This window comes from Pseudophryne corroboree, chromosome 2 (genome assembly GCF_028390025.1).
Source record: "Pseudophryne corroboree isolate aPseCor3 chromosome 2, aPseCor3.hap2, whole genome shotgun sequence".
Classification (NCBI taxonomy): Eukaryota; Metazoa; Chordata; class Amphibia; order Anura; family Myobatrachidae; genus Pseudophryne; species Pseudophryne corroboree.
Window position 1 is genome coordinate 930,466,230 of NC_086445.1, and position 24,168 is coordinate 930,490,397.

At 46.5% G+C, this 24,168-nt stretch overlaps 1 protein-coding gene across 1 annotated transcript in view; it reads right to left on the reverse strand.

Moving 5' to 3' along the window:
• The window catches only part of EIF2S3 (eukaryotic translation initiation factor 2 subunit gamma), a 38,612-nt gene that overhangs the window by 4,233 nt on the left and 10,211 nt on the right, over positions 1-24,168 (reverse strand). Inside the window, exons 2-8 of the mRNA XM_063956226.1 lie at positions 23,720-23,783; positions 22,018-22,145; positions 21,270-21,391; positions 13,841-13,935; positions 13,142-13,300; positions 11,214-11,348; positions 10,179-10,273 (exon numbers count right to left, since the gene is read on the reverse strand). Of these exons, the coding sequence (XP_063812296.1) occupies positions 10,179-10,273; positions 11,214-11,348; positions 13,142-13,300; positions 13,841-13,935; positions 21,270-21,391; positions 22,018-22,145; positions 23,720-23,783 (798 nt within the window). The remainder of the gene's footprint in view (positions 1-10,178; positions 10,274-11,213; positions 11,349-13,141; positions 13,301-13,840; positions 13,936-21,269; positions 21,392-22,017; positions 22,146-23,719; positions 23,784-24,168) is intronic.

A 24,168-nucleotide genomic window follows, 5' to 3' on the forward strand; every position in this document is an offset into this window, starting at 1 on the left:
CTGTGCCCGGACGAGCGTACACAATAAGGAAGGATCTTGAATCCCGGGTAAGACTCATACCAGCCACACCAATCACACCGTACAACTTGTGATCTGAACCCAGTTAACAGTATGATAACAAAACGAAGTAGCCTCCGAAAAGATGGCTCACAACAATAGTAATAACCCGATTTTTGTAACAATAACTATGTACAAGCATTGCAGACAATCCGCACTTGGGATGGGCGCCCAGCATCCACTACGGACTACGAGAAATAGAATTATCGGTAAGTAAATTCTTATTTTCTCTAACGTCCTAGTGGATGCTGGGGACTCCGTCAGGACCATGGGGATTATACCAAAGCTCCCAAACGGGCGGGAGAGTGCGGATGACTCTGCAGCACCGAATGAGAGAACTCCAGGTCCTCCTTAGCCAGAGTATCAAAATTTGTAAAATTTTACAAACGTGTTCTCCCCTGACCACGTAGCTGCTCGGCAAAGTTGTAATGCCGAGACTCCTCGGGCAGCCGCCCAGGATGAGCCCACCTTCCTTGTGGAATGGGCATCTACATATTTCGTCTGTGGCAGGCCTGCCACAGAATGTGCAAGCTGAATTGTACTACAAATCCAGCGTGCAATAGACTGCTTAGAAGCATGAGCACCCAGCTTGTTGGGTGTATACAGTATAAACAGCAAGTCAGACTTTCTGACTCCAGCCGTCCTAACATATATATATATATATATATATATATATATATTTTTAGGGCCCTGACCACGTCTAGTAACTTGGAGTCCTCCAAGTCCCTAGTAGCCGCAGGCACCACAAGAGGTTGTTTCAGGTGAAAACGCTGACACCCCTTCATGAAGAAACTGGAGACGAGTCCCAGTTCTGTCCTGTTCAAATGGAAAATTTTAATATGGGCTTTTGTAAGACAAAGCCGCCCATTCTGACAATCGCCTGGCCGAGGCCAGGGCTAACAACATGGTCACTTCCCATGTGAGATATTTGTCAACAGCATGGTCACTTTCCATGTGAGATATTTCAAATCCACAGATTTGAGCGGTTCAAACCAATATGATTTTAAGAAATCCCAACACTATGTTGAGATCTCACGGTGCCCCTAGGGGCACAAAAAAGCTGTATATGCAATACATCCTTTACAATCTGGACTTCAGGAACTGAAGTCAATTCTTTCTGGAAGAAAATCTACAGGGCCGAAATTTAAATGTTAATGAACCCCAATTTGAGGTCCAAAACACTCCTGTTTTCAGGAAGTGTAGAAATCGACCTAGTTGAATTTCCGTCGTGGAGCCTTCCTGGCCTCACCCACGCAACATATTTTCACCACATGTGGTGATGACGTTGTGCGGTCACCTCCTTCCTGGCTTTGACCAGGGTAGGTATGACCTCTTATGGAATGCCTTTTCCCCTCAGGATCCGGCATTCAACCGCCATGCCGTCAAACGCAGCCGCGGTAAGTCTTGGAATAGACATGGTACTTGCTGAATCAAGTCCCTTCTTAGCTCCCCAGGCCCTTAGTCCTCTGTGAGCATTTCTTGAAGTTCCGGGTACCAAGTCCCTCTTGGCCAATCCGGAGCCACTAGTATAGTTCATACTCCTCTATGTCTTATAATTCTCAATACCCTGGTTATGAGAAACAGAGGAGGGAACACATACACAGACTGGTACACCCACGGTGTTACCAGAACATCCGCAGCTATCGCCTGAAGGTCTCATGACCTGGCGGAATACCTGTCCCGTTTTTGTTCGGGCGGGACGCCATCATGTCCACCTTTGGTCTTTGCCAACGGTCCACAATCATGTTGAAAAACTTCCCTATGAAGTTTCCACTCTCCCAGGTGGAGGTCATGCCTGCTGAGGAAGTCTGCTTCCCAGTCGTCCACTCCCGGAAAGAACACTGCTGACAGTGCTATCACATGATTTTCCGCCTAGCGAAAAATCCTTGCAGTTTTCACTGCCCTCCTGCTTCTTGTGCCGCCCTTCTGTTTACGTGGGCGACTGCCGTGATGTTATCCCACTGGATCAATACCGGCTGACCTTGAAGCAGAGGTCTAGCTAAGTTTAGAGCATTATAAATTTGCTCTAAGCTTATTTATGCGGAGAGAATTCTCCAGACTTAATCACACTTCCCTGGAAATTTTTTCCCTGTGTGACTGTTCCCCAGCCTCTCAGGCTGGCCTCCGTGGTCACCGGCATCCAATCCTGAATGCCGAATCTGCGGCCCTCTAGAAGATGAGCACTCTGTAATCACCACAGGAGAGACACCCTTTTCCTTGGATATAGGGTTATCCGCTGATGCATCTGAGGATGCGATCCGGACCATTTGTCCAGCAGACCCCACTGAAGAGTTCTTGCGGGAAATCTGCCGAATGGAATTGCTTCGTAATAAGCCACCATTTTTACCAGGACTCTTGTGCAATGATGCACTGACACTTTTCCTGGTTTTAGGAGGATCCCGATTAGCTCGGATAACTCCCTGGTTTTCTCCACTGGGAGAAACACGTTTTTCTGGACTGTGTCCAGAATCTTCCCTAGGAACAGTAGACGTGTCGTCGGAAAAAGCTGCGATTTTGGAATATTTAGAATCCACTCGTGCTGTCGTAGAACTACTTAAGATAGTGCTACTCCGACCTCCAACTGTTCTCTGGACCTTGCCCTTATCAGGAAAGCGTCCATGTTTCTTTTAAGAAAAATCATCATTCCGGCCATTACCTTGGTAAAGACCCGGGGCGCCGTGGACCATCCAAACGGCAGCGTCTGAACTGATAGTGACAGTTCTGTACCAGGAACCTGAAGTACCCTTGGTGAGAAGGGCAAATTTGGACCTGTAGGTAAACGTCCCTGATATCCAGTGACATCATATCGTCCCCTTCTTCCTGGTTCGCTATCACTGCTCCGAGTGACTCCATCTTGATTTGAACGCTTGTATGTAAGTGTTCAAATATTTCAGATCTCACCGAGCCGGTTGGCTTCAGTACCACAATATAGTGTGGAATACTACCCCCTTCCTTGTTGTAAGAAGGGTACTTTGATTATCACCTGCTGGGAATACAGCCTGTGAATTGTGTGAGGGGGAGACGTCTCGAATTTCCAATGTACACCTGGGATATTACATGTAGGATCCCGGAGTTCCCTTGCGAGTGTTGCTGAAACTCTTGAGATGACCCCCTACCGCACCTGAGTCCGCTTGTACGGCCCCAGCGTTATGCTGCGGACTTGGCAGAAGCCGTGAGGAGCTTCTGTTCCTGGGAATGAGCTGCTTGCTGCAGTCTTCTTCCCTTTCCTCTCCCCCTGGGCAGATATGACTGGCCTTCGCCCGCCTGCCCGTATGGGGACGAAAGGACTGAGACTGAAAAGACTGTGTCCTTTTCTGCCAATATGTGACTCGGGGTAACAAAAGGTGGATTTTTCAGCTGTTGCCATGGCCACCAGGTCCAATGGACCGCCCCTTTATACGGCAATACTTCCATATGCCGTCTGGAATCTGCCGCACCTGACCACTGTCGTGTCTTCGTCTGGCAGATATGTACATCACATTTACTCTTTGATGCCAGAATGCAAATATGCCTCTGCGCATCACACATATATAGAAATGCATCCCTAAAATGCTCTATAGACAATAAAATCCTGTCCCTGTCAAGGGTATCAAAATTTTCAGTCAGGAAATCCGACCAAGCCCCCTCAGCGCTGCACATCCAGGCTGAGGCGATTGCTGGTCGTAGTATAACACCAGTATGTGTGTATATACTGTTATGATATTTTTCAGCTTCCTATCAGCTGGCTCCTTGAGGGCGGCCGTATCTGGAAACGGTAACGCCATGTTTTTTATATGCGTGTGAGCGCCTTGTCCACCCTAAGGTGTGTTTTCCAACTCGCCCTTACTACTGGCGGGAAAAAGGGTATACCGCCCATAACTTTCTGTCGGAGGAACCCCACGTATCATCACACACTTCATTTAATTTATCTGATTCAGGCAAAACTACAAGTAGTTTATTCCCACCCTACAAAATACCCTTATTTGTGGTACTTGTGGTATCAGAAATACGTAACACCTCCTTCATTGCCCTTAACATGTAACTTGTGGCCCTAAAGGAAAAATACGTTTGTTTCTTCACCGTCGACACTGGGGTCAGTGTCCGTGTCAGTGTCTGTCGACCGACTGAGGTAAATGGGCGTTTTTACAAGCCCCTGACGGTGTCTGAGACGCCTGGACCGATACTAATTTGTCCGCCGGCTGTCTCATGTCGTCAACCGGCTTGCAGCGTGTTGACATTATCACGTAATTCCATAAGTAAGCCATCCATTCTGGTGTCGACTCCCTAGAGAGTGACATCACCATTACAGGCAATTTTCTCCGTCTCCTCACCAACATTTTCCTCATACATGTCGACACACACGTACCGACCTACAGCACACACATACAGGGAATGCTCTGATAGAGGACAGGACCCACTAGCCCTTTGGGGAGACAGAGGGAGAGTTTGCCAGCACACACCAAAAGCGCCATAATGTATATAACAACCCTAGAAGGTGTTGTTTCTATATATGGGCTCTTAATATATAATTATATCGCCAATTTATGCCCCCCTTCTCTTTAACCCTGTTTCTGTAGTGCAGGGGAGAGTGGGAGCCTTCCTCACCAGCGGAGCTGGTCAGGAAAATGGCGCTGAGTGCTGAGGAGAATAAGCTCCGCCCCTTTCACGGCGGGCTTTTCTCCCGGTTATTAGGAAAACTGGCCTGGGTTAAATACATACATATAGCCTTAATGGCTATATGTGATGTATTTATTTGCCAAATAGGTATTTATATTGCTGCCCAGGGCGCCCCCAGCAGCGCCCTGCACCCTCCGTGACCGTGTCAGTGAGCCGTGTAGCAACAATGGCGCACAGCTGCAGTGCTGTGCGCTACCTCTCTGAAGACTGTGAAGTCTTCTGCCGCCTGTTTCCGGACCTCCGTTCCGCCGTCTTTCTTCAGCGTCTGTAAGGGGGATCGGCGGCGCGGCTCCGGGACGAACCCCAGGCTGACCTGTGTTCCGACTCCCTCTGGAGCTCAGTGTCCAGTAGCCTAAAACTTCAATCCTCCTGCACGCAGGTGAGTTGCAAGTCTCTCCCCTAAGTCCCTCGTTGCAGTGATCCTGTCGCCAGCAGGAATCGCTGATTAGAAACCTAAAAAAAAAAACTTTACTAAACAGCTCCTTAAGAGAGCCATCCAGTTTGCACCCTTCTCGGACGGGCACAAAAACCTAACTGAGGCTTGGAGGAGGGTCATAGGGGGAGGAGCCAGTACACACCATGTGACCTAAAAAGCTTTTTAGATGTGCCCTGTCTCCTGCGGAGCCAGCTATTCCCCATGGTCCTGACGGAGTCCCCAGCATCCACTAGGACGTTAGAGAAATGTATATTTTTAAAGCTCTGACAACGTCCAACAACTTGGAGTCCTCCAAGTCGCTTGTAGCCGCAGGCACTACAATAGGCTGGTTCAGGTGAAACGCTGATACCACCTTAGGGAGAAAATGCGGACGCGTCCGCAGCTCTGCCCTATCCGAATGGAAAATTAAATAAGGGCTTTTATAAGATAAAGCCGCCAGTTCAGATACTCTCCTGGCGGACGCCAGGGCCAGTAACATAGTCACTTTCCATGTGAGATATTTCAAATCCACATTTTTTAGTGGTTCAAACCAATGGGATTTGAGGAAATCTAAAACTACATTTAGATCCCACGGTGCCACCGGAGGCACCACAGGAGGCTGTATATGCAGTACTCCTTTGACAAAAGTCTGGACCTCAGGAACTGAGGCCAATTCTTTTTGGAAGAATATTGACAGGGCCCAAATTTGAACCTTAATAGATCCCAATTTGAGACCCATAGACAATCCTGATTGCAGGAAATGTAGGAAACGACCCAGTTGAAATTCCTCCGTCGGAGCACTCCGATCCTCGCACCACGCAACATATTTCCGCCAAATGCGGTGATAATGCTTCGCGGTGACTTCCTTTCTTGCCTTAATCAAGGTAGGAATGACTTCTTCTGGAATGCCTTTTCCTTTTAGGATCTGGCGTTCAACCGCCATGCCGTCAAACGCAGCCGCGGTAAGTCTTGGAATAGACACGGTCCCTGCTGAAGCAGGTCCTGTCTTAGAGGTAGAGGCCACGGATCGTCCGTGACCAATCTCTTGAAGTTCCGGGTACCAAGACCTTCTTGGCCAATCCGGAGCCACTAGTATCGTTCTTACTCCGCTTTGCCGTATGATTCTCAATACCTTTGGTATGAGAGGCAGAGGAGGAAACACATACACCGACTGGTACACCCAAGGTGTTACCAGCTCGTCCACAGCTATTGCCTGCGGATCTCTTGACCTGGCGCAATACCTGTCCAGTTTTTTGTTGAGGCGAGACGCCATCATGTCCACCATTGGTCTTTCCCAACGGTTTATTAGCATGTGGAAAACTTCTGGATGAAGTCCCCACTCTCCCGGGTGAAGATCGTGTCTGCTGAGGAAGTCTGCTTCCCAGTTGTCCACTCCCGGGATGAACACTGCTGACAGTGCTATCACGTGATTCTCCGCCCAGCGAAGGATCCTGGCAGCTTCTGCCATTGCACTCCTGCTTCTTGTGCCGCCCTGTCTGTTTACATGGGCGACTGCCGTGATGTTGTCCGACTGGATCAACACCGGTCTTCCTTGAAGCAGAGGTTCCGCCTGGCTTAGAGCATTGTAGATTGCTCTTAGTTCCAGAATGTTTATGTGAAGAGACTTTTCCAGGCTCGACCACACTCCCTGGAAGTTTCTTCCTTGTGTGACTGCTCCCCAGCCTCTCAGGCTGGCGTCCGTGGTCACCAGGATCCAATCCTGTATGCCGAATCTGCGGCCCTCCAATAGATGAGCCCTCTGCAACCACCACAGAAGAGATACCCTTGTCCTTGGAGACAGGGTTATCCGCAGGTGCATCTGAAGATGCGTGCATTGATGTACAGACACCTTTCCTGGTTTTAGGAGATTCCTGACCAGGTCGGATAACTCCTTGGCTTTTTCCTCGGGAAGAAAAACCTTTTTCTGAACCGTGTCCAGAATCATCCCTAGGAACAGCAGACGAGTTGTCGGCATTAATTTGGATTTTGGAATATTCAGAATCCATCCGTGCTGCTTTAGCACCTCTTGAGATATTGCTAATCCCATCTCTAGCTGTTCTCTGGACCTTGCCCTTATTAGGAGATCGTCCAAGTATGGGATAATTAATACGCCTTTTCTTCGAAGAAGAATCATCATCTCGGCCATTACCTTTGTAAAGACCCGAGGTGCCGTGGACAAACCAAACGGCAGCGTCTGAAACTGATAGTGACAGTTTTGTACAACGAACCTGAGGTACCCCTGGTGTGAGGGGTAAATTGGAACGTGGAGATACGCATCCTTGATGTCCAAGGATACCATAAAGTCCCCTTCTTCCAGGTTCGCTATCACTGCTCTGAGTGACTCCATCTTGAACTTGAACTTCTTTATGTACAGGTTCAAGGACTTCAGATTTAGAATAGGCCTTACCGAGCCATCCGGCTTCGGTACCACAAATAGAGTGGAATAATACCCCTTCCCTTGTTGTAGAAGAGGTACCTTGACTATCACCTGCTGAGAGTACAGCTTGTGAATGGCTTCCAAAACCGTCTCCCTTTCGGAAGGGGACGTTGGTAAAGCAGACTTCAGGAAACGGCGAGGTGGATCTGTCTCTAATTCCAACCTGTACCCCTGAGATATTATCTGCAGGATCCAGGGATCTACCTGCGAGTGAGCCCACTGCGCGCTGTAATTTTCGAGACGACCTCCCACCGTCCCCGAGTCCGCTTGAGAAGCCCCAGCGTCATGCTGAGGCTTTTGTAGAAGCCGGGGAGGGCTTCTGTTCCTGGGAAGGAGCTGCCTGTTGCTGTTTCTTCCCTCGACCTCTGCCTCGTGGCAGATATGAATAGCCCTTTGCTCTCTTATTTTTAAAGGAACGAAAGGGCTGCGGTTGAAAAGTCGGTGCCTTTTTCTGTTGGGGAGTGACTTGAGGTAGAAAGGTGGATTTCCCGGCTGTAGCCGTGGCCACCAAATCTGATAGACCGACTCCAAATAACTCCTCCCCTTTATACGGCAAAACTTCCATATGCCGTTTTGAATCCGCATCGCCTGTCCACTGTCGCGTCCATAAAGCTCTTCTGGCCGAAATGGACATAGCACTTACCCGTGATGCCAGTGTGCAGATATCCCTCTGTGCATCACGCATATAAAGAAATGCATCCTTTATTTGTTCTAACGACAGTAAAATATTGTCCCTGTCCAGGGTATCAATATTTTCAATCAGGGACTCTGACCAAACTACCCCAGCACTGCACATCCAGGCAGTCGCTATAGCTGGTCGTAGTATAACACCTGCATGTGTGTATATACTTTTTTGGATATTTTCCATCCTCCTATCTGATGGATCTTTAAGTGCGGCCGTCTCAGGAGAAGGTAACGCCACTTGTTTTGATAAGCGTGTTAGCGCCTTGTCCACCCTAGGAGGTGTTTCCCAGCGCTCCCTAACCTCTGGTGGGAAAGGGTATAATGCCAATAATTTCTTTGAAATTATCAGCTTTTTATCAGGGGCAACCCACGCTTCATCACACACGTCATTTAATTCTTCTGATTCAGGAAAAACTATAGGTAGTTTTTTCACACCCCACATAATACCCTGTTTAGTGGTACCTGTAGTATCAGCTAAATGTAACGCCTCCTTCATTGCCAAAATCATATAACGTGTGGCCCTACTGGAAAATACGGTTGATTCGTCACCACTGGAATCAGTGCCTGTGTCTGGGTCTGTGTCGACCGACTGAGGCAAAGGGCGTTTTACAGCCCCTGACGGTGTTTGAGGCGCCTGGACAGGCACTAATTGATTGTCCGGCCGCCTCATGTCGTCAAACGACTGCTTTAGCGTGTTGACACTATCCCGTAATTCCATAAATAAAGGCATCCATTCTGGTGTCGACCCCCTAGGAGGTGACATCCCCATATTTGGCAATTGCTCCGCCTCCACACCAATATCGTCCTCATACATGTCGACACACACGTACCGACACACAGCAGACACACAGGGAATGCTCTAAACGAAGACAGGACCCACTAGCCCTTTGGGGAGACAGAGGGAGAGTCTGCCAGCACACACCAAAAAGCGCTATATATGACAGGGATAGCCTTATAATAAGTGCTCCCTTATAGCTGCTTTATATATATCAAGATATTGCCATTTAATTTGCCCCCCCTCTCTGTTTTACCCTGTTTCTGTAGTGCAGTGCAGGGGAGAGACCTGGGAGCCGTCCTGACCAGCGGAGCTGTGAGAGGAAATGGCGCCGTGTGCGGAGGAGACAGGCCCCGCCCCTTTTTCGGCGGGCTCGTCTCCCGCTATTTTGTGAATACAGGCAGGGGTTAAATATCTCCATATAGCCTCTGGGGGCTATATGTGAGGTATTTTTAGCCTTTATATAGGTTTACATTTGCCTCCCAGGGCGCCCCCCCCCCAGCGCCCTGCACCCTCAGTGACTGCGTGTGAAGTGTGCTGAGAGGAAAATGGCGCACAGCTGCAGTGCTGTGCGCTACCTTTAGAAGACTGCAGGAGTCTTCAGCCGCCGATTCTGGACCTCTTCTTACTTCAGCATCTGCAAGGGGGCCGGCGGCGCGGCTCCGGTGACCATCCAGGCTGTACCTGTGATCGTCCCTCTGGAGCTGATGTCCAGTAGCCAAGAAGCCAATCCATCCTGCACGCAGGTGAGTTCACTTCTTCTCCCCTCTGTCCCTCGTTGCAGTGATCCTGTTGCCAGCAGGAATCACTGTAAAATAAAAAACCTAAGCTAAACTTTCTCTAAGCAGCTCTTTATGAGAGCCACCTAGAATTGCACCCTTCTCGGCCGGGCACAAAAATCTAACTGGAGTCTGGAGGAGGGTCATAGGGGGAGGAGCCAGTGCACACCACCTGATCTGGAAAAGCTTTACTTTTTGTGCCCTGTCTCCTGCGGAGCCGCTATTCCCCATGGTCCTTTCAGGAACCCCAGCATCCACTAGGACGATAGAGAAACAGAGGTAATAGCTACACCCTTCCAGTCACAGCCCCCAGCACGTACTGTCTGTGGGTTTCAGCATTCAAACAGACTCCGGTCATTTGGTAAATGTCCGTACCTTTAATACACCTTTTAGAATACTGCCTCCAGCTACACCACCTTTTAGATCATCAACTTCACATCCAGGTTTGTTGACATCAAAAGACCGGATAACTGGAAGAACATAAAAAGGAAAAGTTTTCTGTCAGTTATGGAGACATACGTAAACGGTTTACAGAACATTTAGCAGACGCTGCACCTCCCATATCCCGCAAGCATTAGATGCTGATGCAGAGATCAGTAAATGTATACTCCTACCAAGAATGGGAAAGAAAAAAAAAAAAAAAGCTGCGCAATACAGGTGGGACGCCGCACTGCACACATAAGGGCCATTCTGGTAGTTTATTTTGGCTTGTGCTTCCAGCAGTCAAAAAATGGGGTGATTGATATACTGCGAAGCGGCTGAAAGCCCTTCTGACAGTAGCTCACAGCTAACTGCATCTGTCCCATAGAGTAAAGACTACACATGAATTATAAGTGTACATGACCAATAGCAAGACAATGCCACATTCTGTAAAGTACAGCTCAATATCTTCATCTATTTGGATGGAAGCTTCCCCATTAAAATTATTTTAAACATGCAGTGTACTAAACACCCTCTTTCTAGACCTTGCAGCATTCACATTTTCATCTTCTGTTGGCAGATACATGGGGGGAGAGGAATTAAAATTGTTTACGCCAGTGGCTGTCATTGCCGGGCTGCCGATGGAGCAATTGTTGCTCTGTTCGGGCGCAAACAGCTGCCAGCATTTCTGCTTGCTTCCTCCTGAGGAGGCGAACAGAAATGTGTGAAAAGTGACCCGTTTGGGTACCCAAACTGCACTTTTTGCGTTGTGCCCAGAACATTGGGCGGGTTTAGCTGTTTTACGCGGTATGATCATTGCAATAAACAAAGCAATTGAATAGCGCCTCCGATCTCCCGTCGCTTTAGACAGGCGATTGGGCGCGCATAAACAATTGAATCACCCCCACAGAGTGTAATCTAGTTTAATGATCAAAATGACATTTAAAGTTAATTATTGTTATCAAGACATGAGGATGGAGCAGAACTTACCAATAAGCCTTGGCTCAGAAGAGAAGTCTCGCAGAGGCACTGGGATTTTGTTTACAATATACTCACAAACTACCTCAATGTTATACTTCAGCTGAGCAGAGATCGGAATGATCGGAGCCCCCTCAGCAACTGTACCTATTAAAGCAACATATACAAACGTTTTAAACTCAATAAATCCAACTCCGTATGTTCAGTTACTACAATAAATCAGGCCTGGACAACCTGTAGCTGACTTTTAATTTCATAACACCTGGAGACCCATAAAGTGTCCAGACCCGAACTACAGTCCTCACTGTTGTCCTACAGAAAATAAGGAATGAAAACTGCATGAGGAAGCAGACACTGTTCTGCAAAACGCGTTTCTATTGAAGATTCTTATTTTTATTCTTGCTTGTGCGTTTTATTTTATTTCTAAACTATTTCCAAGGAAATACTTTCATAGCCATTTCATTCTGGTTACTAATTTTGAAATCAATACTGTGAATACTGGATTATAACTGTGCACTAATCGCAAGATTTTGTATACCAAGTCGTGACATATATGTTAAACTATATACTATGAATAAAGGTTTAAGCTTGCACGCCAATGTCACGGCTTCATCATTTCTGCCCGCGATGGCCTGACCAAAATATTAGATAATTCCTCATCATTTCACTCTACATACACGCAGATTTGTAGTAGTGACAAGCGCTGAAACCAATAATAGTTCTGTTTAGTATGTGCAAATGGCATTATGGTCACTAAGACCGTGTTGTGTATCAAATAGGTAAAAGATAAAAGCAGTGGAATTCTTAGGTTTTATTAAAAAAAATAAAAAAACAACTACTTAAGTGATAATCCATTTATTATTTATATATTAACAGTTTCTTATATAGCGCAGCAAATTCTGTTGTGCTTTCCAATTGAAGACAATGATGGAACAGAACTGGGTAATAACAGTCAGAGGAAGGAAGGCCCTGCTCACACGCTTATCAGCTATATTGTATTTGGGGATTATTAAACCCTGAGGTTAAGCAAAACTTCTGTATACTAACACACAGCATCTAAGCGTAAGATCCTAAGAAAATACATCATAAAACACAATACCAGACTTAAATAATATATTTAATAGATGAAAATCGCTAGATCATATGTATTGGATTCTGGTGCATTCGTAACCTACACTGGCTAGAGTTACTCACATCCTTTAAGCTACTGGAATGCTGAAGAACAGAAACAGTGGGGTAAATTTATGATGGGATGTTGTCCATAGCAACCAATCGGATTCTACTTCTCATTTATCTAGCACCTTCTAGAAGATAATACCCGAAATCTGATTGGCTGCTATAGGCAACATCCCATCTTAAACAGAACTCCCATCTTAGTACATTTACCCCAGTATGTCAGATAATCAGTGATTTTAGCTTACGGATTAACCATCTTGAACACAAATAACTGGCCTGTGCATTATGGTAGTATGGGAACACACGAGCCAACCAGACAAATCTAAAGCTGGGTAAACACTGCCCGATATGTCGGCCATTAATATAACTGCAGATATATTGTGGGCGCGTCAGCGGTTGTGTAGCAGAGATAGGTCTGTAAACAATGTCGTTCACAGAAATATCGTGTCAGCTGTGCAGCGCAGCCAACGGCTGATATATAGGTGCACCACACTGTGCGTACACTGTCAGCCAAAAGCCCATAGACTTGCTACGGAGGACACCGGTGACTGACATCCCAAATTGGCGGGCACATGTGGCTGCCTAGTTGTGACGTCAGGCCTGACTATCAGGCCGTTGATTAGTAAGTGCATACACACTTACCAATGGTAAGATAGGTCGGCAGATCAGCTGGACAGCTAATCAGTCGTCTTAGTGTATACCCGGCATAAGTGAATTTTTCCCAGAATACATTGCTCTTAATGAACAAACAACAAAAATCTCACCTTGTACAAACGCAAGGATCTGCTCGTATTGTTCCTTGGCCTGACTTTCCTTAACCAAATCAATCTTATTTTGTAAAATGAGGATGTGTTTTAGTTTCATGATTTCTATAGCAGCCAAATGCTCCGAGGTCTGGGGCTGCGGACAGGATTCATTGCCAGCTGGAAATCCAAAAAGTTAGCAGTGGTGAAAAAAAACAAAAACAAAATGATCAGCAAGCAATCCATTATACGTTCTGTTCTAGATAGATTACACAGTAGTAGAGGACAACATGAGAGATTATCAGAATTACATTGTACCTAACAGATGTACAGTATGTTATACATGAAATGTTAATTGCTTTTCATAACTGTTTTACATTAACTAGCACAGTGGAAGTGGGGAAGCTAGACATAGGAGTGTCATTGTTATAATGTACAGCATACGGCCCATTCATGATGCATTTATCTAGCACTTAAATTTCATGACCACTTTCAAGGGGTAATTCAATTTGACGCAATGCTTGCGATGTGCTGCTGAGACGCTTGCAGTGACAGAAACATTGCTAATTTTACCTTGCAACCCTCCCGCCACTCCCCAATAGGGTTGCGCAGTTCAGTGAGGGATGTTACTCCAACTGCCCCATCAGACTTCCCCTTGACCAAATGTTAAAAGCTATGATCACGATGATGCAGCTTCTACAGCAGAAGTCACAAGCTCACCTATTAACAGCAAGGCGGCATCCATAACCGCTGCACCGTTCAGCATAGTGGCCATCAAAATATCGTGTCCTGGGCAATCCACAAAGGACACGTGCCTGCCAAACCAAAGGAGAGGAACTTGTGAGGTACAGGAACGGAAAATGACGTACTGCTCGGTACCGAAATACATTTACTACACAGCTTGCAGAATCCATTAACAATTGTGTAAATAATAAGAATTTACTTACCGATAATTCTATTTCTCGTAGTCCGTAGTGGATGCTGGGGACTCCGTAAGGACCATGGGGAATAGCGGCTCCGCAGGAGACAGGGCACAAAAGTAAAAGCTTTAGGATCAGGTGGTGTGCGCTGGCTCCTCCCCCTATGACCCTCCTCCAAGCCTCAGTTAGGATACTGTGCCCGGACGAGCGTACACAATAAGGAAGGATTTTGAATCCCGGGTAAGACTCATACCAGCCACACCAATCACACTGTACAACCTGTGATCTGAACCCAGTTAACAGCATGATAACAGCGGAGCCTCTGAAAAGATGGCTCACAACAATAATAACCCGATTTTTGTAACAATAACTATGTACAAGTATTGCAGACAATCCGCACTTGGGATGGGCGCCCAGCATCCACTACGGACTACGAGAAATAGAATTATCGGTAAGTAAATTCTTATTTTCTCTGACGTCCTAAGTGGATGCTGGGGACTCCGTAAGGACCATGGGGATTATACCAAAGCTCCCAAACGGGCGGGAGAGTGCGGATGACTCTGCAGCACCGAATGAGAGAATTCCAGGTCCTCCTCAGCCAGGGTATCAAATTTGTAGAATTTTTCAAACGTGTTTGCCCCTGACCAAGTAGCAGCTCGGCAAAGTTGTAAAGCCGAGACCCCTCGGGCAGCCGCCCAAGATGAGCCCACCTTCCTTGTGGAATGGGCATTTACATATTTTGGCTGTGGCAGGCCTGCCACAGAATGTGCAAGCTGAATTGTACTACACATCCAACTAGCAATCGTCTGCTTAGAAGCAAGAGCACCCAGTTTGTTGGGTGCATACAGGATAACAGCAAGTCAGTTTTCCTGACTCCAGCCGTCCTGGAAATCTATATTTTCAGGGCCCTGACAACATCTAGCAACTTGGAGTCCTCCAAGTCCCTAGTAGCCGCAGGTACCACAATAAGCTGGTTCAGGTGAAACGCTGACACCACCTTAGGGAGAAACTGGGGACGAGTCCGCAGCTCTGCCCTGTCCGAATGGACAATCAGATATGGGCTTTTGTGAGACAAAGCCGCCAATTCTGACACTCGCCTGGCCGAGGCCAGGGCCAACAGCATGGTCACTTTCCATGTGAGATATTTCAAATCCACAGATTTGAACGGTTTAAACCAATGTGATTTGAGGAATCCCAGAACTACGTTGAGATCCCACAGTGCCACTGGAGGCACAAAAGGGGTTTGTATATGCAGTACTCCCTTGACAAACTTCTGGACTTCAGGAACTGAAGCCAATTCTTTCTGGAAGAAAATCGACAGGGCCGAAATTTGAACCTTAATGGACCCCAATTTGAGGCCCATAGACACTCCTGTTTGTAGGAAATGCAGGAATCGACAGAGTTGAAATTCCTCCGTGGGGGCCTTCCTGGCCTCACACCATGCAACATATTTTCGCCAAATGCGGTGATAATGTTGTGCGGTCACCTCCTTCCTGGCTCTGACCAGGGTAGGGATGACCTCTTCCGGAATGCCTTTTTCCCTTAGGATCCGGCGTTCAACCGCCATGCCGTCAAACGCAGCCGCGGTAAGTCTTGGAACAGACATGATCCTTGCTGAAGCAAGTCCCTTCTTAGTATCTCTTGAAGTTCCGGGTACCAAGTCCTTCTTTGCCAATCCGGAGCCACGAGTATAGTTCTTACTCCTCTCCGTTTTATAATTCTCAGTACCTTGGGTATGAGAGGCAGAGGAGGGAACACATACACCGACTGGTACACCCACGGTGTTACCAGAGCGTCCCAGCTATTGCCTGAGGGTCTCTAGACCTGGCGCAATACCTGTCCATTTTTTTGTTCATACGGGACGCCATCATGTCCACCTTTGGTCTTTCCCAACGGTTCACAATCATGTGGAAGACTTCCAGATGAAGTCCCCACTCTCCCGGGTGGAGGTCGTTCCTGCTGAGGAAGTCTGCTTCCCAGTTGTCCACTCCCGGAATGAACACCGCTGACAGTGTTATCACATGATTTTTCGCCCAGCGAAGAATCCTTGCTGCCATTGCCCTCCTGCTTCTTGTGCCGCCCTGTCTGTTTACGTGGGCGACTGCCGTGATGTTGTCCGACTGGATCAGCACCGGTTGACTTTGAAGCAGAGGTCTTTCTAGGCTCAGAGCATTGTAAATTGCCCTTAGCTCCAGTATATTTATGTGGAGAGAAGTCTCCAGACTTGACCACACCCCTTGGAAATTTCTTCCCTGTGTGACTGCTCCCCAGCCTCTCAGGCTGGCATCCGTGGTCACCAGAACCCAGTCCTGAATGCAGAATGTGCTGCCCTCTAGTAGATGAGCACTCTGCAGCCACCACAGAAGAGACACCCTTGTCCTTGGAGACAGGATTATCCGCTGATGCATCTGAAGATGCGATCCGGACCATTCGTCCAGCAGATCCCACTGAAAAATTCTTGCGTGAAATCTGCCGAACGGAATCGCTTCGTAAGAAGCCACCATTTTTCCCAGGACTCTTGTGCATTGATGCACTGACACTTGGCCTGGTTTTAGGAGGTTTCTGACTAGCTCGGATAACTCCCTGGCTTTCTCCTCCGGTAGAAACACCTTTTTCTGGACTGTGTCCAGAATCATCCCTAGGAACAGCAGACGTGTCGTCGGAATCAGCTGCGATTTTGGAATATTTAGAATCCACCCGTGCTGTCGTAGAACTACTTGAGATAGTGCTACTCCGACCTCCAACTGTTCTCTGGACCTTGCCCTTATCAGGAGATCGTCCAAGTAAGGGATAATTAAGACGCCTTTTCTTTGAAGAAGAATCATCATTTCGGCCATTACCTTGGTAAAGACCCGGGGTGCCGTGGACAATCCAAACGGCAGCGTCTGAAACTGATAGTGACAGTTCTCTACCACGAACCTGAGGTACCCTTGGTGAGAAGGGCAAATTGGTACATGGAGGTAAGCATCCTTGATGTCCAGGGACACCATATAGTCCCCTTCTTCCTGGTTCGCTATCACGGCTCTGAGTGACTCCATCTTGATTTGAACCTTTGTATGTAAGTGTTCAAAGATTTCAGATTTAGAATAGGTCTCATCGAGCCGTCTGGCTTCAGTACCACAAATAGTGTGGAATAATACCCCTTTCCTTGTTGTAGGAGGGGTACTTTGATTATCACCTGCTGGGAATACAGCTTGTGAATTGTTTCCAATACTGCCTCCCTGTCGGAGGGAGACGTTGGTAAAGCAGACTTCAGGAACCTGCGAGGGGGAGACGTCTCGAATTTCCAATCTGTACCCCTGGGATACTACTTGTAGGATCCAGGGGTCCACTTGCGAGTGAGCCCACTGCGCGCTGAAACTCTTGAGACGACCCCCCACCGCACCTGAGTCCGCTTGTACGGCCCCAGCGTCATGCTGAGGACTTGGCAGAAGCGGTGGAGGGCTTCTGTTCCTAGGAAGGGGCTGCCTGCTGCAGTCTTCTTCCCTTTCCTCTACCCCTGGGCAGATATGACTGGCCTTTTGCCCGCTTGCCCTTATGGGGACGAAAGGACTGAGGCTGAAAAGACGGTGTCTTTTTCTGCTGAGATGTGACTTGGGGTAAAAAAGGTGGATTTTCCAGCTGTTGCCGTGGCCACCAGGTCCGATGGACCGACCCCAAATAACTCCTCCCCTTTATACGGCAATACTTCCATGTGCCGTTTGGAATCTGCATCACCTGACCACTGTCGTGTCCATAAACATCTTCTGGCAGATATGGACATCGCACTTACTCTTGATGCCAGAGTGCAAATATCCCTCTGTGCATCTCGCATATATAGAAATGCATCCCTTAAATGCTCTATAGTCAATAAAATACTGTCCCTGTCAAGGGTATCAATATTTTCAGTCAGGGAATCCGACCAAGCCACCCCAGCGCTGCACATCCAGGCTGAGGCGATCGCTGGTCGCAGTATAACACCAGTATGTGTGTATATACTTTTTAGGATATTTTCCAGCCTCCTATCAGCTGGCCGTATCTGGAGACGGTAACGCCACTTGTTTTGATAAGCGTGTGAGCGCCTTATCCACCCTAAGGGGTGTTTCCCAACGCGCCCTAACTTCTGGCGGGAAAGGATATAACGCCAATAATTTTCTATCGGGGGAAACCCACGCATCATCACACACTTCATTTAATTTATCTGATTCAGGAAAAACTACAGGTAGTTTTTTCACACCCCACATAATACCCTTTTTTGTGGTACTTGTAGTATCAGACATATGTAACACCTCCTTCATTGCCCTTAACATGTAACGTGTGGCCCTAATGGAAAATATGTTTGTTTCTTCACCGTCGACACTGGAGTCAGTGTCTGTGTCGACCGACTGAGGTAAATGGGCGTTTTAAAGCCCCTGACGGTGTTTGAGACGCCTGGACAGGTACTAATTGGTTTGCCGGCCGTCTCATGTCGTCAACCGACCTTGCAGCGTGTTGACATTATCACGTAATTCCCTAAATAAGCCATCCATTCCGGTGTCGACTCCCTAGAGCAGGCCTGGCCAACCTGTGGCTCTCCAGCTGTTGTAAAACTACAAGTCCCATCATGCTTTGCCACAGTTTTGCTATTAGGGAAGGCTAAAACTGTGGAAGGGCATGCTGGGATGTGTAGTTTCACAACATCTGGAGAGCCACAGGTTGGCCAGGCCTGCCCTAGAGAGTGACATCACCATTACTGGCAATTGCTCCGCCTCCTCACCAACATCGTCCTCATACATGTCGACACACACGTACCGACACACAGCACACACACAGGGAATGCTCTGATAGAGGACAGGACCCCACTAGCCCTTTGGGGAGACAGAGGGAGAGTTTGCCAGCACACACCAAAACGCTATAATTATACAGGGACAACCTTATATAAGTGTTTTCCCTTATAGCATCTTAATATATAATAATATCGTCAAATAAGTGCCCCCCCTCTCTGTTTTAACCCTGTTTCTGTAGTGCAGTGCAGGAGAGAGCCTGGGAGCCTTCCTAGCAGCGGAGCTGTGTAGGAAAATGGCGCTGTGTGCTGAGGAGAATAGGCCCCGCCCCCTTTTCGGCGGGCTTCTTCTCCCGTTTTTCTGACAACCTGGCAGGGGTTAAATACATCCATATAGCCCCAGAGGCTATATGTGATGTATTTTTAGCCAGCATAGGTACTTTCATTGCTGCCCAGGGCGCCCCCCCCAGCGCCCTGCACCCTCAGTGACCGTTGGTGTGAAGTGTGCTGAGAGCAATGGCGCACAGCTGCCGTGCTGTGCGCTACCTTAAGAAGACTGGGAAGTCTTCAGCCGCCGATTTCTGGACCTCTTCTCTCTTCAGCATCTGCAAGGGGGTCGGCGGCGCGGCTCCGGTGACCCATCCAGGCTGTACCTGTGATCGTCCCTCTGGAGCTAGTGTCCAGTAGCCTAAGAAGCCAATCCATCCTGCACGCAGGTGAGTTCACTTCTTCTCCCCTAAGTCCCTCGTTGCAGTGAGCCTGTTGCCAGCAGGACTCACTGAAAATAAAAAACCTAACAAAACTTTTACTCTAAGCAGCTCTTTAGGAGAGCCACCTAGATTGCACCCTTCTCGGCCGGGCACAAAAACCTAACTGAGGCTTGGAGGAGGGTCATAGGGGGAGGAGCCAGTGCACACCACCTGATCCTAAAGCTTTTACTTTTGTGCCCTGTCTCCTGCGGAGCCGCTATTCCCCATGGTCCTTACGGAGTCCCCAGCATCCACTTAGGACGTCAGAGAAAATGTATTTGATAATTTGCAGTCGCTGAATCGGATATTACTAAACTGGCAAATACTCATTCACGATGTTTGTCACCTCAACTTTCTCTCTCAAGGCTCTGAATTGCCCACTATAATTTTTAAACTACACTATAAGGGAAACGTAATAGTCTGTGAGAGGATAGCATCAGCATGAATATGGCAAGTCAGCCCGATGTTTTAAAGAAACAATAAATTAAAAAGGTTACTGACCTGTCTTATCTCATTACTAACATACTGTACCACACCGCCGGTAACTGCGCAGACCATGGTTGTTTATCATCAATAAATGAAAAGCCTTCTGCCCTACAGTAACCAGCCAATCGCTCTCCTCACATCAGTTACAGATGGTACCCCACTAACTCACGTACAGATTATTCGCACATCTTAGATTGTACACTCAGTTACACAGATCATCATTACCTACCATTTAATAGCATTATGTCATTTACTTGTAATAGCCTCGATGTATAGAGCAGCATAATATGTTGACACTTTATAAATAGAATAATAATCTTAAAGTGAGTTTAGCCAAGCATAGGTGGCAACGTTTCACCCATCTCTTAGGCCTCCTCTAATGTCCCTGAATTTTCCACGTCAGCCAGAACCACAAACCCTGCATCTACTTCCTGTACCGGTGTTGTGGAGATATCATTTAACTCGGACTTTACATTCCAATCACTGACCAAATCCTGCCAATCCGACAAATGCAATCAAAATCTAATTTCATGCACTCCTTAAAAGCCTCTGCCAGGATTATTCAGCTACTAAACAGCATAACCTCAGCTGCCCCTATGCAAACCCTAGCTCTAGCCAAGATACAACTAAGAAGTACTTAGAGCACCATCTGCCTCCACACTTCACACTGCTCGTCTCTCCCATGGTCTCCTTTAGATAGTAAACTCTCACACAAAAGTGTACCTTCATGCTTTTTCATATGTAAAAAAACACATTAATCTCTCCAAAAGGGAGCACCATGGGGGTCATTCAGACCCTGCCGCATATGCGGCTCGTAGCGCAGTTTACCAATTTCTGCAAACTACGCATGCGCACGGATTTCCACACTGCGGCCGCATCCCCGATGGATATGTCCGCAATGTGACTGACAGTGGCGGGCATTGCAACTGGTGGAGTTAGGGCAGTACTGGGAAAACGGGGGCGGATCGACTGTTTTCGCGCAGTCGCTCCGATGAAAATAACCACTGACCACCTTGACAGCGCCAGGGGTCAACATTGGTTCGGATGCATCCACAATGAGATTGCGGACGCGTCCTCACGTGTGCTGGGCGGCCCCCGGCATGTGCAGAAATGAATGCAGATCTTGCTGCGTATGCAGCCATCTCTATTCATCTCTGAATAACCCCTAATGTACACTGCAGCCTCTTAATACTGGATAACAATTAGAAAGCATTTTCGGTCATAGGAAATAAAACCATACATCAGCTCTTTACCTGACCAACTTAAAATTGCCCTTGGCATTGGACATGTCTGCAGGAAACTCATCAGGAGTGCTGCTACCACAGGACCGATAGCATTCGGGACGGGAACAGCTAGGGTCGTCGAGTTTATAGATCTGCAATGACAAGTGGTCAGTAAAACTATCCTAGCTACAATTCAATTCCAATCCTGATAGATCATACTAAAAAAAAAAGCTAATCCATTCCAAACTTATAACTCATCAATAATACAGGACTGTTCCATTCCAAGAGCAGAAGCACAGGTGATAAAGGACATCATATTTAGGGAGGATTTCAATAGGTTTTTGGACACCTGTTAGTAATTGGCGCCTGATGGAGTTATTCAACCGTTTTGCAGATCAGGTGCGAGTGCCATGGGCGCCTATTTCTTTTCTCACCCCCTAACATGGCGAAGAGAAATGCACATAAAGTCCTGCTTTTGGGTACCCTAAAAAGCTATTGCGCACGACAAGCACATTAAGTGCCCGTGCCATTCAAACCCATCAGCAAAACAAATGAATAGCAGAAAGTCAGCTTAACAATGAGCCACTTATTCTACCCTTACTGCTCATATATGAAATTGCCAATTTTGGGGTGAGCGGTCCTTTAAGCTGCAATTTTCTGGCATGCCGATTGTTTAGGGCCAAACAGAAATAGGATGGCAATTTTCTGATACTGACAATGGTATTTTATTCCTATATGTGGCAAACATGAATGCCATACAAGAGAACCATGAACTGACCTTGGCATTGGCATAACCAAGCTTGATGGTGATATTTCTCTCCAGTTCATTCTTAAATCGGACAGTGTGTACACCAGAAATGGCTTTTACTACGGTGGATTTACCATGGGCTACATGACCGATGGTACCTGTAAAAGACAAAACCCGTACATTTAATCACATCACAAAGGCAAGACAGCAAGTAATGCGACTAAGACATCATACATTCTATAAATAGGGGAGATATATACACAAACTGGCTATTAACTCATCTTATTTTCTTCTAGTATTTCTATGAAGGATCAGATATCTGCATCCTCAGACAACCAAAAGAAAGGCTATGAGAATCTCTCTCCAGAAAAAAGATTTAGACTCTGATCACAGAAATTTCCTTTCAGTGAGCCACACTGATCTGGGACACTGGAAAAAAAATAAAATTGTTGCATATGTCATAAGCCACTTTATGAATATCACTCATTTGAGGGGAGATGTATCAAGCCTTGGAGGGAGATAAAATGGAGACGGAAAGTACCAACTAATCCGCTCGTGTCATTTTATCGGCTCTGCTAAAAAAACAACTGACAGGCAGGAGCTGACTGGTTGGTACTTTAGCTGTCTCCAAGGCTTGATGCATCTCTCCCATGGTCACATAATGCAGCACTAAGTATATCAAGTGCAACTTAATGGCATGTAACCATGTCCTGTGAGAATAAGCCAAGTGTAGCTCTGTTACCTGCCTGGGGCTGCTTTGTTAAGACAAGGTATCTCTCTATAAGTAGGGACAAGCTTGCTTCACATTTATTGCCATCTTACCCCAGACACTCAATAGTGGCTATCTAGATAAATCTGAATGTGGTGTACTACAACAAGCAATCTGGGGAGCAGCATTATCTATAAACATGATAGTCATCCTGCATATCACAATAGATGAGATCACAAGCGTGGAATATTCCAATTCTAGAATTACTTTTCAGAATATTTTTCCCACAGTTTTTCATTTTTTCCTAATTTTAATAAGTTCCTCTTGCAGACATGAATACATAAAATGTGTGTTCAGATTGTGTGCGTCTTGTAGCACAATTAGAAGATGGTAAGGAAAAGGCTTTCTCACAAGTATCTAAAGTAACATATCCACCAGGGAAACAGGTTACTTTGGTGAATCCCTTGAGAAAAGTTTGGTTATAAAGAATATATTACACAAGAGTTTGCCAAACTGCAGTCCAGGTTTTAAGGATATCCATGCTTGATCACAGGTGACTTGATTAGTACCTCAGTCAACTTGATTTAACCATCTGGACTCAAACATGGATATCCTTAAAACCTGGATAGCAATGGAAGAGTTTGGGAATACTAAGACACATTTATGTCGTCATTCTATTTCCATTGAAACCAATGTAGCTGGTTTATTTGTAAGAGCCACAATAGGCATGTTCATATTGCACAACTGATGAATATACTGACAATATCAGTAAGATTAAGGGTTTGGGTTAGGGCTGCAAAAAACAATCACTCCATGGCTTTTCTTTTTTTACATGAAACAGCTGTCACAGAGGAAGTCAGTACACATAAAAATATAGTTTCACATTCATTTTTACAGGTTCTAGACAGTTGTATGTATCAGTCTTCCCATAGGTATAGCCTACAAGCCAGGCTGAAGAACAGTAACGTTAAGGAATCAACAGGGTGAGCATAGAGCGATATGTGCCGTGCCTACTAATATTACCTATGTTAATTGTCGCTTGTCTGCTGATGATCTCTCTGGAAAGGGGCGTCAGTTTGGAGACATCCTGTAAATATAAAAATTTTTATTTAGAATATTGTATATGACTAGATAACTAACCCCAAATGGCCGCACACTTGTGAGGACAAGGACATATATACAACTAATCCCCAAGGCCTGCAGACTTCGGAGGACAAGGGCATATATACAACTAACCCAATATTTACATTTTTTATTTTCATAAAAAGCTCACACGGTGCAATTCATCACATTCACACTGGCTCCTCTTCCCACACAAATACCCTGTGATAATCAAACATTCGTTTTCTCCATGTGACAGGCGTGTATCTAAATCCAATATCAGAAGAGACAGCTATATTACATTTTTATACTCAAATATTTTCCTGGCTGTTAAAACAATTTAAATGTATAGACCACCATCAGCCGACCAA